Raw genomic sequence first — 18,902 nt, 5'->3', positions numbered from 1 at the left:
TTAATTTCCTATGAATATAGGAACCCTTTAGTTCATGATTTCATGAGTTACTATAGCACCTACCTTCCAGGGTTGTCACTGGGATAAAATGAAATAATTCTTATACAGTTCTTTGTACACCTTAGAGTTCTAGATGTTGTTAATCTATTATTAATTATATTAATTAAATAAATATAATTTTAATTAATATTAATTATCAATGAATAATACATTAATTAATATATTATAATAATACTAGCTATTATTATTAATCATGATCATTATTAGAGGCAACTCAGGAAAACCTGAGTTCAAATCTTGCCTCCGATGTTTACTAGCCTAAGGCCACACTAGCATATCACTTAACCTTGATATGCCTCTGTTTCCCCATTTCTAAAATGGGGATAATAGCACCCACTCCCTAGGGTTGTGAGGGTCAAATAGGATAATATTTGTAAAATGTTTTGCCAATCTTAAAGTTCTGTATAAATGCTATTTATCATCATCATCATCATCATCATCATCATTGTTTCAAAGAAAACCCACTGTCTAATAGCCAGCTTCTGTCGATAAGCCTCTCTGTATTTAGCCAGATTGGTGGAGATGACAGTTCTTTTCCTGGCCCATGTCCTAAACCTTTCAAGCTATATAGGATCTGTCATAACTCATATTTATTGCTGCATCCTTTAGGAGCACTGAGCTGACTTCCATGCAATGTTTCTGGTTCATTGTGTTGCTTTGGTAGAGTTATAGCCCCTTTGCTAGACTAGAATGTACAATAGCGAGTGGTAATCTTATTTTCTTACGCTGGGGCCCTTTGTAACTTACCTACTTACCTTGGATCCCATCATCTTTCAGTGTATGCAGCCAATTAAATTTAAAAAAAGTTTTATTGATGCTTTCTGTTTTTTTGTTTTGTTTTGCCCCAGTGATTTCCCTAAACACCCCCTCTGTGACTGAACCCACCCTCGTTAACAAAGCAAAACTGTTGGGAGTAAAAAAAAAAAAAAAAGCCCGGCCCGTTCTGATAGCACATGCAGCATTCCCATTCCCAGTTCCTCATCTGTACAATGAGCTAGAGAAGAAAATGGCAAACAGCTCCAGCATCTTTGCCCAGAAAACTCCAAATGGGATCACAAAAATCAGTGACTGAAAACGAGTAAACAAAGAAACAAGCAAAAAAAGCATTTATATAGCACTTGCAGGTTCATATAGGCTATCTCATGTGATCCTCACAACTCTGGGAGGTAGGAATTCTTATCTCTATTTCACAGATGAGGAAACTGAGGCTGGAAGGGGCTAAGTGACTTTGCCAGGGTCACACATTTAGTGTGTAAGGCAGCATTTAAACCCTTGCTCCTAGTCTAGCACTCCATACACTGTACCTCCTAGCCATTATAAATGAAGTTACAGAGGACCTGAACCTTAGTGAATTCATTTCTGAAGACTAAAACTTCAAGTCTGGATTGATTATTTTCAGTCCTCCGCATTTCCCTCCTATCTGAGATGTTTTGACTATGGTCTGGCTGGGATCCATGGTGACAGCTAAGTGGGCCTTTAAAATTCCTTCCTGCATTATATGAACTTCAGGTTTTAATTTTCATAGAAGCCTTGTAGACTCTTGGTACTAAAATGGGTCTTAAGGAACATCTAATCCACCTCATTCATTTTGCAGATGGGGGAATTGAGGTCTAGACAAGTGAAGTGACTTTTCCAAAGACACAGTAGGCCAGCAACCAGACTGCTTGAAAGATGTCTAAGAGACTGTTAATGTTCATGATAGATAAGATTTAAATAGTGCTTTAAAGTTTGCAGAACCCTTTTATATATGTTATCTGGTTCAATCCTCGTAACTACTTTGTAAAGTACATGCTATTATTCCCATTTTTACAGAGTAGGAAACTGAGGCAGAGAGCAGTTAAGTGTCTTCCCCAGGTCACATTCTTAGTATGTGTCTGAGGCAGGATTTGAACTCAGGTCTTCCTGACTCCAGGGCTTTTTATCCATTGTACTACACATGTAGAAAGAGTGAATTTTTTGGGGAAAAAGTCTTAAACATCAATTTTCCATGTAGTAGCTGTTCCTGTTTCTAAATAAGATGTGCATTTAATTGCTGAACCTTAAGTCCAGAACTAGCACATTGCATTTTCCCAGCAGTAGAATGTCTAAACAGCATAGCTGTGGTGTTTTTAATTTAAATGTCAGCTAACCTAGCATAGAAAGAGGGGGCAATTCAGATCCAAAGCCCATTACAAGGTATTTGGTTTTTCCCTTTAGTATCTAGTCTGCCTTAAAGGTGTACCCTTGACTTCTATTAACTTTCATAGGAATTATGTATGTGCCTCTAGGGGACAGTATAGCTTTTAATGGGAACTTCCTTTCCTCTGCTTTTATTTGCAGTTTAATTTTAATGAATCCCACCTAGCAGAGACTTCAAATAAAATGGGATGTGCTTCTGCTTAAAAATAAATAAATAAATAAGTCAGTGAATGATTGCATGATACATCTAAGTTTTGTCTTCGTGTAACAGAGCTTTAGTTGTTCTTTCTCATGTCTCCATAGTATCCCTGGGAAATACTCTCAGTTGTTCTTTATTTTAAAAATCAGAACCCAAGAGCCAACTGTGATTTTTTTCCCCTTAGACCAGAGTTGCTGGTTGTCAGTAAGGTTCTTCCATATCCACTGAGCACCTTCCAGCCAAGTGTGGCTGATGGAACTACTTAGATGGGGGAATACCATTCAGATTCCAACCATTACTGCTTGCCTCTCGCTAATAACATCTGAGTGTCTGCATTCACAAAATTTCATGGTGATACATCAGATTTCTCTAAGAGATACCTCCTGTCTTGCCTGCCAAGTCCTTGGTCTCTTCCATACCTGGTCATGAATTCAGATAAAGCAGAGAAGTTTCATACTGTAGTAAAAGGGGCCCGGGAGCCCTGCCCTTCTCCTGCCTTGTGGTATGTCTCTCATGATCTTTTAAATCTTCCTAGTGACAGCTTATTGATCACACCAGCCAGTTCTTTTTGGGCCAGAAGATGTAGTTTTATCTAGGTCATAGGACTGGGATTCATTGAAGACTTTTGTATTTTTTTTTTACAACAACTATCAATTCCACATTAACCAGTATTTCTCTGTCATTTCTAATGTAAAGGTCATTCTCCACAGAGAAAACAGGAACAAAATAATTAAACACCACTGCTGTCTTCCTGTTGTCAGTTATTGTTCCGTTCAACCTGAGCAGAAGTCCTATCTATTTCTTGAGCCTCCTTTTGTCCTCTCAATCTAGCCTCAAACCAACAAACCATTTTTGATGTCCTTAGCTTTCCAAAATAAGTTTTGGCTTATTTTGTCCTTCTGTGTTGCAGACAATATTTTTGTGTGGTTCATGCCACAGTTACACCTGGCCTTGCTTCCATTATCTCTGAATTTCTTTTAATATTCTAAATTGGTTTGGGAGTTCCCTATGCATCCACATTTGTGTTGTGTGGGGGAATGACCACTTGGGAAGGGAGCTATGGTGAGTAGAATCATCAGAATGGTGAGTAGATCTGCAGGGGAATCAGTCAAAGCAAGGGTAATATTGATTTAATTACAGTGTCGAGAGCAAGAGGTAGAAAAGGGGGTTAGGAGTGAGACCTGATCTCCTGCAGGGCAGATGGCAAGATGACCCAAGTGGGCAGCTGGGTGGCTAGATGGGATGTGAGGCATGATCTAGTCTGTAGCTGGCTAGACAGAGTGGGCCCCATTTTTGCTTTACCAGGGGACCTTTCTTAGACAAAACGCTAAAACACAGAAATTATAGAATATTCTTAAAGAAATGGAGCTTTATTACTTTTAAGTACCTACAGTAACTGCTGACAAAGTACCCCTTGCTGGGCCTGCTATACCAAAGTGCCCCCCTGCTGGGCCTGCTATAATGAATAGATGAAGTTTGTGATAATTAGCATTATTTGCATTTAAACAGTTTTGTATGCTGAAGCCTTGAAAAACAGTTTGTTCTCTCCAGTAGATTAATCATGCTTCCTATAATCTCATTTACATTATTCATTTACTTCCTACACCCTTTCTTCACAGATTGTGCAAAGAGAAACCTCAGCTCAGCCCAGATCTAATTATTGGAGATCTTAAGTTAGTGGAGTCCAAAATAATGATGTTTTGCTTCATTGCATAAATACCTTAAGAAGTCTGATTTGCTGATGTCAGTACTCTTTCTGCTTGCACAATTCCCAATCCTTTTTTTCTTAGGGTGAGAGGGGAGTGGAAGCATATCAAATAATAAATCTATAGATAAGTAAAAGAAGGAAAGGAAGGAAGGAAGCAGGGAAAGAGGAAGAAAGAAAGGAAGAGGAAGAAAGAAGAGAGATGAGAGAGGAAGAAAGATGGAGAGGAAAAAAGAGAAAGAAAGAGATGGAGAGAAAGAGCCCAGTTCTTACACAGTGCTTTGTTATCCCTAATTAGAATGCAGTGTCCCTTTCTTCAGCCTACTGAAATATTTCAGTTTTATAATACTCAAGTCATTCCATTGCCTCCTCTGTAAAAGGCCTGCCCCACCCAGCCCACTGTGATTTCTCCCTTTTCCAAACTCTTCCCCTACCCTCCTAGAACAACTGCTATATTCTCTTTGAGAGGAGGGACTGTCTTTGTTTTCATTTTGCTTTTCTGTGTCCAGTGCTTAGCCCACGGTCTGGCCCAGAGTAGGTCCTTAGTTAAGTGCTACTTGATTGATGGATTTGCCATGACTCTACTGACCATAGCTCCCTTCCCTGGTGACCATTCCCCCACACGACACAGATGTGGGTACATAGGGAACTCCCTAACCAATTTAGAATATTAAAAGAAATTCAGAAGTAATGGAAGTAAGGTCAGGTATAACAGTGGCATGGACCACACAAAAATACTGCCTGCAATGCAGAATGACAAAATAAGCCAAAGTTTGTTTTGGAAAGCTAAGGACATCAAAAATAGTTTGTTGGTTTGGTTTTTGTTGGTAGGTTAAACTGAGAGAAAAAGTATTATTTATTTTTGTGTGTGTGTGTTCCAGCCATCCTTCCTCAACTAGGTTGTTAAATGTCTCTACAACAATGCTTTTACTCGTAGGAAGATTTCAAGGAATAACTTGTCAGTAATGATCTACACATTTCAGAACAGATACTTTAACCAGTGCAGTGTCTTTCAGATGCCCAGTGGAGAAACAGAACAGAAGTAAAATGAACATCCCTTTCCGTATTGGCAATGCTAAGGGAGATGACCAGTTGGAAAAGAAGTTTCTGGAGAAAGCTCTTGACCTTAATATGATCTCTTTGAAAGGGCATAGGTACGTATAATGACTCAAAAGTTTGAAGCAGAGATTTTTCTTATCCTTTGCAGGAAAAAGTAAAAGTTAATTGAATTGCTTTAGTGTTTGTTTGTTTTTTTTTAGTACAACTATGTAATTTGCTGAGAAAGAACCATGATCACAGACATGGTGATCCCCATTTCTGTTTTCTTGTGTAGCCTGGAATAATGGTTAAAAAAACAAACAACTTTAGTTAGTAATGCTCTGTTGTGTTGTATTCTTTTTTTTCTCCAAAATCACAGCTTCTCCATAAATATTAGTGGCCTTAGACAGTCTAAATCCAGAATTATTTTTTAAAAATTTATTTCTTTGTCTATTTCTTTGCTTTTTTGGAGGGGGAAGGGCAGGGCAATTGGGGTTAAGTGACTTGCCCAAGGTCACATGGCTTAGTATTAAGTGTCTGAGGCCAGATTAGAACTCAGGTCCTCCTGACTCCAGGACAGGTGTTCTATTCACTGTGCCACCTAGCCGCCCCTGAATCCAGAATTATTATGAAACCAAATGACTGTCTGAGCATATGCAGAGCTAACTATTGTTATAAGCTGGGAGTGTTGTCGTGTTTGTCTGTTTTCAAAGAGGACCAGGACATCAGGAAAATGATGTCATGACTTGCAGTTCCAGCCTCACTTTCTCCTGCAGAACCATCTGGGTCCAGTGGCCAGATATTCATCAGGGCAACTGGAGATGGCACAGAATGAAATGGGAGACCCTAGCCCTTTTAGTCTAAGGCCTTTCAGGTTCTCACTTGTAGTGAGATAATGCTCATTCAGTGAATAGGCCTCTTTAAGAAGTGAGTCAAAGGACAGCCCTTTTAATTAGAAAAAAAGAAAAAAATCAAACAGGGAGAGGAAGACCCTCAGGGTTGTTAGTCCAAAGAGAGACAGTTACCATTGACATTCACTCTGAGCCAGGAGAGCCCAAAATATAGCCACTGAGAGGGCCTTGAGCAGGGACCTATTGTGGTCCATCTATGAGCTTCAGAGTGAACTGGGTGAGAAAAGAGAATGAGAGAGAGAGAGAAAGGAAGAAAGGAATCTAGGCAGTAAATCCCAAGTTAACTGTAGAGCTTCCAGCCATCAAAATTTACCTTCCTTTGGAAAGGAGAGGGAAAGGTTGAGCTGAGTTACCCAACTGGTTGGGTCCCCATTCAGGCAGCACTGTCTATGCTGAGAGTGAAAAGATTTAAGAAAGGCTTGGTAGAATTAGAGAAGGGATTAGATTTTCATTGCTCCAGAGGTCAAAATCTATGAGCAGTGAATGGAAATGATAGACATGTCTCTTTAATTAGAACTCTCTCGTAATGTAACTGGCTGTCTCATTACTTAGCAAGTTCTTCCTCACTAGAATTGAAGGCTAGATGACCATTAAGAGTGTTGTATTTTCTGTATTGAGTAAAAAGGTCGGGCTTGATAGCCCTGAAAGGTTTCTTCATGTTCTGATTCCAGCCTTGAAAACGTCCTTCAGAAAACGATGAATGGAATGTAGTACATTCAGCAAACCTCACTCCTGTATGGTGGTCAAACCTTCTCCCTTTGGTTTCTCCAGGTCTGTTGGAGGAATGCGTGCTTCTCTGTATAACGCGGTCACCGTGGAGGATGTTCAGAAGCTGGCTGCATTTATGAAGACTTTTATGGAAATGCATAGGCTGTGAATACCTTGGTGCCAGTTTATATGCTGCCTACTTAAAAACAGGCATCCTATTAAAATAATTGTTGCATACATGATATAAGCACTTAACAAACTAAGTTATTTTCTTGATAAACAAGCCTACTATAACTTTTTTTGCTTTTTGGAGGGCAATTGGGGTTAAGTGACTTGCCCAAGGTCACATGGCTAGTTTGTGTGTGTGTGTGTGTGTGTGTGTGTGTGTGTGTGTGTGTGTGTGTGTGTGTGTGTGTGTGGAGTGTCTGAGGCCACATCCGAACTCAGGTCCTCCTGACTCCAGGGCCAGTGCTCTATTCACTGCGCTACCTAGCCGCCCCACCTACTATAACTCTTAAAAAAATAACAAAACTGTTACAAGATAGTTTGCTACTGCAAAGCCAATGTCAGCTGTCATCTTCACTCTGACTAGTACTATAAAATTTTTAAAGCTATACTTCCTATATTTTATTCTAGGTTCACTTTTTTCCCTCCCTTGTTGCTTTTTTTTTCCTTGCTGAGTCTCAGTATGCAAATTTGTCTGTGTACTGAATTCAGTTTTTTGAATATCCTGGCTTCTATAAGCACACACATCAATGGTGGAAGGGACTAGACACTTCCTAGGGTGCTAAGGATGCCCCAGATCAGAGTCAACAAGCTATAGGCCAGATATGGCCTTCTTGCTATTTTGTACATCAGGCTAGCTAAGAATGGTTTTTACATTTTTAAATACAATAAAACTTTATTATAAAATAGGAGAGCCATTCTTAGCTTACAGGCTGGCAGGCCAGATTTGACCAGCAGGCCATAGCTTGGGCTATACTTATGGTCTGCTTCCATTTATTTAAGCCCAAACTTAATCACTGGTTGGAGCTCAAAGACTCAAGGCATAGGGAAAACCATGGGTCTTCCTTTGTGTACTATATACACTCTCAAAGAGACAAAACTGATATGACTGTTTCTATTAAGATCTATTTTAATATCATATGCTATTTTTCTCTATGCATTTATATTTCAAATAACTGTTCTTTGTAGTATATGTCAATACTTTAATGTATGCTCATAGTCACATTTGTTATCAAGAAGCCTTATTCAGTATATTAACAAGGGGTTGTGGTGTGGTGGGGTTTTTTGTGTTTTTTTTTTTTTCTGCTTCTCTTCTCAGACAGGAGGATATGCAATTTTCCTGAACACCTTTCCTGCCTGTTAAGTTCAAACCAGAACCTTTATTAAAATACCTTGATCCTTTATTCTCTTGGCTGTTCACTTTTCTCTTCTTGATGGGTCAACACACTAACTTCTGGAGATTTCCTTGGTGAAGAACCTTTTCTTATTCTTTTATCTGTATTGATCAGTATGTGATACTGAGCACATTAAACCATATTAAAAGTACTAAAACTTGTGCCTCTTCTAAGTGTCTTTCATTTTCTCCTTTAGAGAAAGTAGATAAAATACCTACACATCTGGGTGTGGTGTATAGCACACTAGGCCTGAAGTTCAGAAAGACCTGAATTCAAGTCCAGCCTCAGATAGTTACTAAATCTGTGACCCTGGGAAAGTTTCTTAACCTCTTTCTTCCTCAGTTCATCTGTAAAATGGATATCATAAACTTTCACTGGTTGTTGAAAGGGTCCATTCTTAAGTGCTAATGCACTATATAAAAGCTAGTCATGATGTGATGTCCAATAAAGGTAAATTGATCTTTTTAGTTTTATATCATAAACATTTCCAGATAATGCCCCCTAGAAAACCTTCCCTTGAGACAAAGAAAAATAGGTGGCACAGTGGACAGTGTTGAACTTAAGAGTCAGGAAGATCTGGACTCAAATTTCTGCCAGACTAGCTGTGTGATGACCCTGGGCAAGTCACTTAATTTCTTAGCCTCAGTTTTCTCACCTAGTATAAGGAGGAAAATAATAGCATTTCTCTCCCAGGGTTGTTGTGAGGATCAAATGAAATAACACATGTGTTGTAAACTCTAAAATGCTAGCTATTATTGTTAGCTAAGCAAAGTGAATCTACCCAGTGACTTTGTTTGATACAATATTTCACACCCATCAGTCAATAAGCATTTTCTTAGGCACTGTGCAAGATACTAGGGATATGTGGATGAAAATTAAACTGTTTCTAATTTCAGAGGGCTTATGTTCTATCAAGAGAGATAATGTATACATATAGGTATATGCAAAATAAATATATGTTAATTGATGGAGGGAAGGCACTAGAATTAGAGGAATTAGGAAAAGTTGTACAAGGAAAGGAGGGAAACTTATTGCCATATCTCTTTTCCAAGGCCAAGATCAGTCATTCTAATTGCATAGGATTATGCACCGTTTTAGGGTTCTTTTTGTTTATGTTACTTTGGTCATCGTACTCAATTGTCTTCCTTAATTCTGTATCAGTACATACAATTCTTCCCATGTTTCTCTGAAGGTTTTAAATTTGTAGTTATTTTTAACATGATTAGCTTTCCATTATATTCATATACTACCATTTATCCAATTGTTCCCTAATCAGTGAGGACCCATTTTTGTTTCCAGCATTTTTGCTACCACACAGAATGCTACTATTAATATTACAACATATATTAGGCTTAATTTTTCTGTCTTTGATCTTCTTAGAGTATATGCTTAGCAGTAAGCTCTCTGAGTCAAAGGATATGAATATTTGGATGACTTCATCATTTTAAATTCTTTTCCAGAAGAGTCGAACTAATTCACACCTTCCCAAATAGCATATTAGTGTGGTTGTCTTCCTTCTGCTTCTCCGAAATTGACTATTTCTATCTTTTGTCATCTTTTTTAATTTGCTAGATATGAGGTGAAATGTCAGAGCTGTTTTCATTTGCATTTTTCTATTATTAATCATTTGGAGCGACCTTTCATACATTCTATCCATTATTCCACCTGGCTGCTCAGCAGAAAATGTGGAATCTGGGGTTACGGTGAGGTCTAGGTTGGCTTCATGGCAGGCCTAAGAATATACTTGGCTTGAGATGCTTGTATTTTCATTGACTTGGAATCCCCAGCCCCAAGTTGATCATAGACACGGTTTTTAATGTATTTTGACTGACTTGGGTTTTCTAGATTTTCTAGACTGGAAGTTGATGGGACTGCATAGAAACTCTGGAGACTACAGCCTGGCCCAGGCACAAAATCTAGGGCTGGGCTAGTACTGAACTGGTCTCACAATTCAGCATCATAGTGCATTGAAGACCTGAGTGTTGAGTTTTGAGCAAAGGCCAAATGACTCACTTATTTACTCTTATTAACTCTTACTCTACTAGTTACTTTGATACTCTAGCTTGCAACCATTATATGCCTTCTCATTCTTTGTGATTCCTGCCCAAAATTGCCATAGCAGCTGATAATAATAATGATAATAAATAGTATTCATATATCATTTTAAGGTTTGCAAATCTATATATCATTATAGACATTTTATTATCATGCCAACTTTGGTAGGTATATGCTATTATTATTTTAAAAGTAATTTTTATTGGGGTGACTAGGTGGCACAGTGAATAGAACACCAGCCCTGGAGTCAGGAGGACCTGAGTTCAAATCCAACCTCAGACAATGCTTAGCCGTGTGACCCTGGGCAAGTCTCTTAACTCCAATTGCCCTGCCTTCCCCCCACCAAAAAGCAAAAAACAAAACAAACAAAATAGTAATTTTTATTGATATCTTTTGTTCTTACATCACCTAAATTTCCTTGTGTTTTACTCCTCCTCCCTGGGAATCAAACCTTTTAGCAAAGAATTTTTTTTAAAAGAAAAAGAATGTTATAGTAAAGTCTGTCACTTACATTTTTAAAAATCTGTATTATGCGATATCTTATATGCACAGACCCCTTTCTTCTACAAAGGAGTGTATGTGCAGTGGTTGTGGTGGAGGAACATCTCAAATCTCATCTTTGTGGCCAAGCTTGTTCTTTGCAATTTTGTCACATTCCTTTTCATTTGTTTTGTGGTTATTATTCTTTCCATTTTTTGATAGTCATTATGTATATTGTCTTCTTGACTCTGCTTACCTCACTTTGCATCAATTCACATAAGTCTCCCTATGCATTGCTATTTTTATTATACTGATAGGTACTCTTATTTCAGTTTTACAGGTGAATAAACTGAGGCAGATAAAGGTTAAGTGAATGACCCAGGATCACATAGCTAGTAAGTGAGAGAGTGTGGTGTGTGTGTGTGCGTGCATGTGTGTGTGTGTGTGTGTGTGTGTGTGTGTGTGTGTATGTGTGTGTGTGCTTAAGGGAGGGGGTAACTAAGGATTTTTTGACACCAAGACTATCTTCTTCTATCCAGGAAATGATCTATTATCACAATCTAGTAATCTACCCATGTGCTAGGTACTAAGAATAAAAAGTCAAAAATGAAATAATTCTGTCCCCAAGAAGCTTATATTTTATCAGGGGAAATAACATGAGTACATATAAGCATATGTAAAATATGTATGAAGGTAATTTTGTGGTGTGGAAAGCATCAGTAGCTGGGTTGAAACAAGAAAGGCCTCCTTGGAAATCAGGAGGGAGGGCATTCCACTCTCTCTGCATGGGAGACAAGAAGTGCAAAGGCAAGAAGAGAAAGGAAATAGAATACTGTTGGTGAGACAGCAAACAGACCAGTTTGGCTGATCCACAGCAGTGTGAAGGGAGGTGATGTATAATAGAGCTGAAAAGGCAGGTTGAATCAAGATGATAAAGGACTTTAAATGTCAAAGAAAGAAGTTCATATTTGATCCTAGAGGCCCTAGGAGTCGTTGGAGTATATCAGGGAGGGAAATGATAAACGTCGTTTTTGAAGTGTTGCAAACTTACTAATTGCCAAGAAGTAAGCAATCTTATATTTTGTGTTCTCCAGATCTAGGAGAGTAGGGAAGAGTTTATATTTTCTTACCAGTTCGACAGAGGGGAAGGTAACCATTAGAAAATCAATGATTAAAAATCAACAGGCAGAATACACTAAAAAACCAAACTTATCTCCTTCATTTCAATTGCCCATTCATTAGAAACTACCACAGGCAGCAAGTAAACAGTCTATTATGGGCACAGATCAAACTTTCTTGGCTTTGGAGAAGCTTGGGGTTTCCATGTGTGCCCTTCCACTAGTATGGTCTTGTGGGAAGAAGACTGAACTTGGATCCATTTTGAGTCACAGCTATGTCACCTACTACTTGTATAATTTTGTACCTTTCTGGACTTCACTTTCCTCATCTATAAAATGAGAGGCATGGACAAGATGTGCCATAAGCCCCCAGCTCTAGGTCATATGAACTTGTGACATTCAGTAAAAGTGCACTTATTAAAACTAACTTTTGAATATGTGATCATCAAAATAATGGTACCCACATCAATAGAATGTTAGAACCAACAAGACTTGAGGAGGAAGAGAAGTAAAATGGTTGTCCCAGTCCAAGTTGACAGTGCCAAGGTAGACCATGTTTTAGAAAAGAGGCATCTTGCTATCAGTCAGTCAACAAGCATTTATTAAGTCTTGTTATGTACCAGGTGCTATGCTCAGCACTGGAGATGCAAAGAAAGATCAAAATAGTCCTTACCCTCAAGGAGCTTGCATTCTTATAGGAAAAAATAATGTGTAAATTAGTAGGTACATACAAAATATAAATATGCAAAATATACATAAAAAGAGATGAAGATAAAGCTCTTGACCTTTACATGATCTCTTTGCAAAAGCATAAGTAAGTATAGTAACTTAAAAATTTAGAGACAGATTTGGCTTAGTCTCTTCATTAGGGAAAGTTAAAGAGGATGGCCTCATTTTCATTCTGTTGTGGAATTTTTGGTGTGTCTCTTGCTAAAATGTATATAAAATTGTAGCCTGGAATTATGGAAAAATTAAAAAAAATTACTTTAGCTGGTAATAACTCTGTATTGTATTCTCTTTCACCTTTCCCCACCCAAATCTCAACTTTCTTATAAATATTAATAACATTAGAAAGTCTGAATCTAAACTTGCAACCGAAGGTGAGAAAGCTAACTCTTGTTTGCTGCCACAAGATGTCTAAGGAGGAATCAAATATATTATTTACTGCTCTAGAAGAGCACAAGACTATGACCAATGGGTGGAAGGTACAGGGAAGCATATTCAGATTCATTAATGAATCTGAATGAATCAGATCTTTCTAATAATTAAATGTGTCTAGCAATGGAATTGGTTGTCTCATTAAGTTGTGAGTTCTTTATCACTAGAAGCAAAGACTAGACCATCTGTCAAAGATGTTGCAGTTCCTGTCTGGTGAGGGGTTGGATTTGATGACCTTCAAGGTTTCTTCTAGCTTTAATAGTCTGTGATTCTAACCTTACATCTCAATTCCAGCCCACTTGTTTTAGGGACAAGGAAACTGAGGCCCACACTTGCAGTTACTATAATTTTGCACTTAAGCCCTAATATGAGAAATAGAACTGAACTTTACCTTTGACTTATATAGCAAATAATTCTTCCCCCCTCCCTTATGTTACTACTGTTAATATTTTAGAGTAATCATTAGTAGAAGAAACCCTGGATATCCATAAAAAATGGACAGGACACTTTAATAGATTGAATATTGTCCAATTATGCTGAAAGCATTATCAGGTCTGGCATCATATCGGTTAATGATTAATGTTTGTTGTATCTCATTCTTAGAATGGAAAATAAAACGAGGAAGAATCTTCTCACATTTGATCGGAGTGAGCATAATTAAAAAGTGAAATGCTACTGGGTCTTCTATGAAATCAATCACTTTAATTGGAAAGAAGGATCCCTTACTTCTGTTGGTAATTGGGCTCTTGATAATTTAAAATTGGAATTCATGACAGTTTGTGATAAATTGGCTCCTTTTAGGCTAAGAAGCTAAGAAGTTATAATTACCCATGGATTACTTCTGAATGGTTGGGGAAGCTTGATCAAAGAGATATTGAGAAATATATAGAAAAACTAGTAGCTTGCAGAGATATATTGGATTTTTAAAGAATAAAATTGTTTGTTTGATGTGGTGAAAACAAAAGCTCTATGGTATTTGAAATTCTATTTATTTATTTATTTTTTAAGCAATCGGGGTTAAGTAACTTGCTCAAGGTTACACGGCCAGTTATTTCTGGGTGTGGTGCTGAGTGTCTGAGCCTGGGATTCAATCTCCAGGTCGTCCTAACACTGGAGCCGGTGCTCTTACTCGCTGTGCTACCTGGCCGCCCTGGTCTTTGAAATTCTAGATACGTAAAATTGGATTTTCTAGGAAAGTACAGTATGGGGAAAGAGAAAATTGGGTATACTAATGCAATGAAGTCATATATTCTTAAAGAAGTGTATGAAGGGATCATCATAAGAATTGAGGGTCATTTTAAGTAAGACAACCAATATGACATTCCTATACTTTTGTTGATACATTTGTGTTGAAAATGAAGACTTGACTCACAACTAATTTCCAAAGTATAGAATGGTATGGAAGAACAATTACCAAATTCAGTGTGCACGGTTCTTTTTATAGTCCTATTGTGAAGGTTAACTTAAGTGCAATTATGTGCCTTGCTTGTGAATGTGTCAGAAAATCTTGACTTGAGCTTGGGTCTTAGGTACAAAATGTACACAATTTAGACTTGCTTGTGAAAATGAAAATATGTTCTGAGTTACTGACAAACACTAATGAGTTTAATGAGGTTGGATTAATTTCTTTCAAACTGGAAAATTATTAGAACTGATTGTGGAAATATAAACAGGGTCCTAATTGATGAATTTTCTAAACTTTTTTTCCTGATAAAGGAGGAATGACATACTTAGTCTTGAAACATTTTTATTAGGTGGGGAAAGGAACTGGTTTTTAACAATAATAAGCAGTTGGAAGGTGAGAAGTTAAAGACTGGAATGTTCTAGATGGCTAAAATTTCCAGTAAATCTGTGTAGGTTGAATAAGGGCCCAAGAAAGATAGAAGGATGGGTGTATGGAATTCCTTTTTAGATTTTTACTGTTGTTTTTTTTTTTTTTAAACTTTACAGTTTCCAATAGTTATTCTCTCCTTCACACTGAACTCTCCTTTTTAATTAAAAAAAAAAAACAACCCAACAAATAAAGAAAACCCATCAACCCAAACAATCGTTTCTGAAATCTGAAATTCTGAAATCATGAAAATCATCAACATTTTTCTCCCATTGTCCCTCATCTCTCTATTGGGAGGCAGGACATCTCTTCTGTTGTCTGTTTCCTGGAACCCAGATTTCTCATTACAATTAAGCAAAATTCGTTGCTTTTAGGTTGTTTTTCTTTACATTACTAAAGTCATTGTGTATATTCTTCTGGTTCTGCTTTCTTCTCTCTTCACCTCTTCATTCTCTGAATTCCCATTAATTATTTCTTATGGTGCAATAATATTATATTTCATCCACAGATCACAATTGGTCCAGCCATTCTCTAATGGGCATCCATTTTCTTCCCAAATTTTGTAATTCCTTTTCAGACATATGCTCAATTATATTAATTAACTTTTTAATTGTGTATTTTAGAAAACTAGAATTTCCTCCACCACAAATTTCAGTTTAGCTAACCAGACTCTCAAAGAACAATATGTACACACTTCCAAAAGAAATGTCATTAAAATCTATGATATTAAAGTTGTCTCTCATGACTTTGGTTAGAACAAATCCCAACCAGATAAACAATTCTTTCCACCAAACTTCTTCTTCTTAGGAAGTATAAAACTTTATAAGTCCCTAAGAAATAATAGGTATTTTAGAAATAAAATTGGGTTAGAAATATAAGAAGTTGTATAACTGGTACTGAAAAACGATGGGACAGATGTAAAAGGAATCAGTGGTTTAAATGCATATTTGAAGTTTTCATGTTTTACCGTGCAGAATAAACTTAGATTATAGGATGAATCCTTTTAACCCCCTTTGACATCAAAACTGAATTCTTTAGCAGATGGAAGCAGAAGGCAAAGGACAGTGGATCAGCATAATAACCAACCTAGGTGCTCCTGATAACAACGATTTCATTCTATTTGCTGGTTAACTGGGATATTTCTATATTTCAATGCTAGCTATCAGTTATTCATATAGTAGTCTATGTTTCCTTAGACATCATGTTGGGAACCTACTGAGTGGAATATCAGAGAAAAGGTACTGCTTGCATGGTCACTTGGCAAAACTTCAGTAACATCCAGGCTAGATTTAGAATAGCAAATATTTTATTCATTGACTACAACTGGAATCTCCTTCCTTAGAGTTCCTTGCTAACACTCTAAGCGTTAACAAAATCTATCTGTGTGAGAAAACTTGGAGAAAGTTTATCCTGGATACAGTTAGGTCTAATATACTTTCTGTTAACATCATATCTTTTCCTTTAAGTGGGAATATTCATGCTGATTGTAAGATTATATGTCTGTTGCCATGTATCATACAGCCTCTGTCAGGCCTCATGTTCTCTACTGGCCTCCAATACTAGAGGGGATCAGTACAGATCTCTCTCACAGAAGGCTTTGTCCCTAGGTTCTGGCCTTTCTTCCCCTCTTCTTGGTTGCTCCAGTGGTAGCAGAATCACTCCCATCCACCCCTCAACCTTCCCTTGTAAATTACTATCCAACACACAAAGGTGGTTCTGCCAAACTTTACCACTCTAAAGAATCTGACAGTACAAACTCAGGCTGTTGCATCTATATCTGACAAACGCTTCCTTGCAGGTGCTCTCTGATGTTACTCTCCTTTGGTCCTAGGAGGCTTATCTACTAAGCCTCTTACCTTTGGGCTTGTGGTTCATCAGATGAGTCTACCATCTTTATTCAGTAGTCATGAGTGGGCTGCCCTTTTAGTCTTTTGAAGAATAAAAGGCATTTCCTTCATGTGTCCCAGGAACTGACCTATTAGGCTTTTGGTTGGAATGCCTGGAAAGTACTGCTACCTTCATCACCAATGTAAAATTTTTTGTCAATATCCATTAACCCAGGATTTATATTCCATCTATTTTTTCCTGGTTTATCTAGGGTTCTCCAATCATCTTGGATTCTCCTGTATCCTCCCCTCCTGCCCCTTCCTTTTTCTTATTTGTTCCCAAACATACCCTGTAGAATTTTCACACCATTGTCCCTTGACATCCTTCCACTTGTACTCTAGTTGGGTATATCATCTCCATAACCTGGTCATTTTATCCCCTTTTACAATACTCTCATTCTAGGATTCATAATTCACATTAGCATGATAAAGAAAGTTCCTTTGAGGGGTAGCTAGGTGGTGCAGTGAATAGAACACTGACTCTGGAGTCAGGAGGACCTGAGTTCAAATCCAGTCTTAGACACTTAACACCTACTAGCTATGTGACCTTGGGCAAGTCACTTAGCCCCAATTGCCCTGCTTCCTGGATTAGTATTTGTACTAATACTATAAAACACTGCCACCAAAGTGATTTTCCTCATGTAATTCTGATCATGTCACCCCTGTAAAGCTTTCCCATGAGCAGCTTTCCAGAGACTGCTGCTGTGAACAGCTTTCAAGGTTCTGATTACATAGTATAGCAAACTCTCTATTCAGTGACAAATCAGAGCAAAACATTTACAGAAATCAAAGTACAGCATTCAGAATGTTATAACTTAACAACTTATCACTAGAATGGCCACATGATTTTCACCACAGTGGTCACATAGTTTTAAGGAAAGTACATTCATTCTGTAACTCAATCATTTAGTAAGTCCTCAATTCAAGAAGTCTTCCACCCTTGGGGTGCAATTAAGTTACAATTTCATCAGTCACTACTCAGTACCCTCTCTCTGTCTCTCTCTGTCTCTCTGTCTCTCTCTGTCTTCTGTCTCTGTTTCTGTCTCTCTTTCTCTCTTCCCCTGGCAGCAGCTGCTCTGCCTCCACACTGCTTACCCCATGAAGTTCTGACTCTCCCAGCTGGGGCTTTTCCTTATATACAATGTTAGCTCCTCCCTGTTCAGCCCCTTCCTGTTACATCAGCAACAGGGGTTCATACCTTCTCTTTCTTTACAGAGGCTTAATTTGAAACTAAGTGCTAAGTACCTGTTAGTGTGGCAATACAAAGGGATCTTCAAATTTCATTACTATTACAACCCCCACCCAACCTTCCCTACTCTGTAAATTCCAATCACTCTCTGCTTTCTTCAGGGTCCAGTCCTTTCCAATATTCTTGTATGTTCTCCATGTATCCCATAGTCCAGCCCTATAGGCCAACTTAACTATACTTCACACATGAGACACCATTTCCTCTTTCTGTGACTTTTCACTGACTATCTCCATGCCTAGGATGGGTTATCTCCTTACATCTGTCTGCCTCTTGGAATTCTAATTTCTTTCAAGATTCAGTTCAAGTACCAGTTTCTGCAGAAGGTCTTTCCCAATTCTCCCAGCTATTAAGTACCTTCTTTTCTAAGATTGTCTTATATTTTCTTTTCATATATCTTCTATCTATCTATCTATCTATCTATCTATCTATCTATCTATCTATCTATCTATCTGTCTGTCTGTCTGTCTCTATCTATCTGTGTCTATCAATCTATCAATCATCTGTTCTGTCTTCTGTCTCTCTCCTCTATTCCCTCCCTCTCTCTGTATATGTCTATCTCTCTATTCTGTCTGTCTCTCTCTAGCCAGTCTGTCTGTCTGTCTGTCTATCTATCTATATATCTATCTATCTATCTATCTATCAGTCTCTGTCTCTGTCTCTGTCTCTCTCTGTCTCTGTCTCTCTGTCTCTCTCTCTCTCTGTCTCTCTGTCTCTCTCTGTCTGTCTCTCTCTCTCTCTGTCTCTCTCTCTCTCTGTCTCTCTCTGTCTCTCTGTCTCTCTCTGTCTCTCTGTCTCTCTCTGTCTCTCTCTGTCTCTCTGTCTCTCTGTCTCTCTCTGTCTCTCTCTGTCTCTCTCTCTCTCTGTCTCTCTCTCTCTCTGTCTCTCTCTCTCTCTCTCTCTCTCTCTCTCTCTCTCTCTCTCTCTCT

The 18,902-nt window shown here is 38.0% G+C and overlaps 1 protein-coding gene across 1 annotated transcript in view; it reads left to right on the top strand.

Annotated features, from left to right (window-relative positions):
* Nucleotides 1-8,360, top strand: part of PSAT1 (phosphoserine aminotransferase 1) — a 40,430-nt gene extending 32,070 nt beyond the window's left edge. Inside the window, exons 8-9 of the mRNA XM_069105521.1 lie at nucleotides 5,159-5,296; nucleotides 6,863-8,360. Of these exons, the coding sequence (XP_068961622.1) occupies nucleotides 5,159-5,296; nucleotides 6,863-6,968 (244 nt within the window). The 3' untranslated portion in view covers nucleotides 6,969-8,360. The remainder of the gene's footprint in view (nucleotides 1-5,158; nucleotides 5,297-6,862) is intronic.
* Nucleotides 8,361-18,902: the final 10,542 nt, after the last annotated feature.

Source organism: Petaurus breviceps, unplaced genomic scaffold (assembly GCF_028583685.1).
Source record: "Petaurus breviceps papuanus isolate PSGF00001 unplaced genomic scaffold, PetGlider_PUasm1.0 138, whole genome shotgun sequence".
Classification (NCBI taxonomy): domain Eukaryota; kingdom Metazoa; phylum Chordata; class Mammalia; order Diprotodontia; family Petauridae; genus Petaurus; species Petaurus breviceps.
The sequence above is the reverse complement of the archived record's forward strand: the minus strand, read 5'-3'. Positions and strand labels throughout refer to the sequence as shown.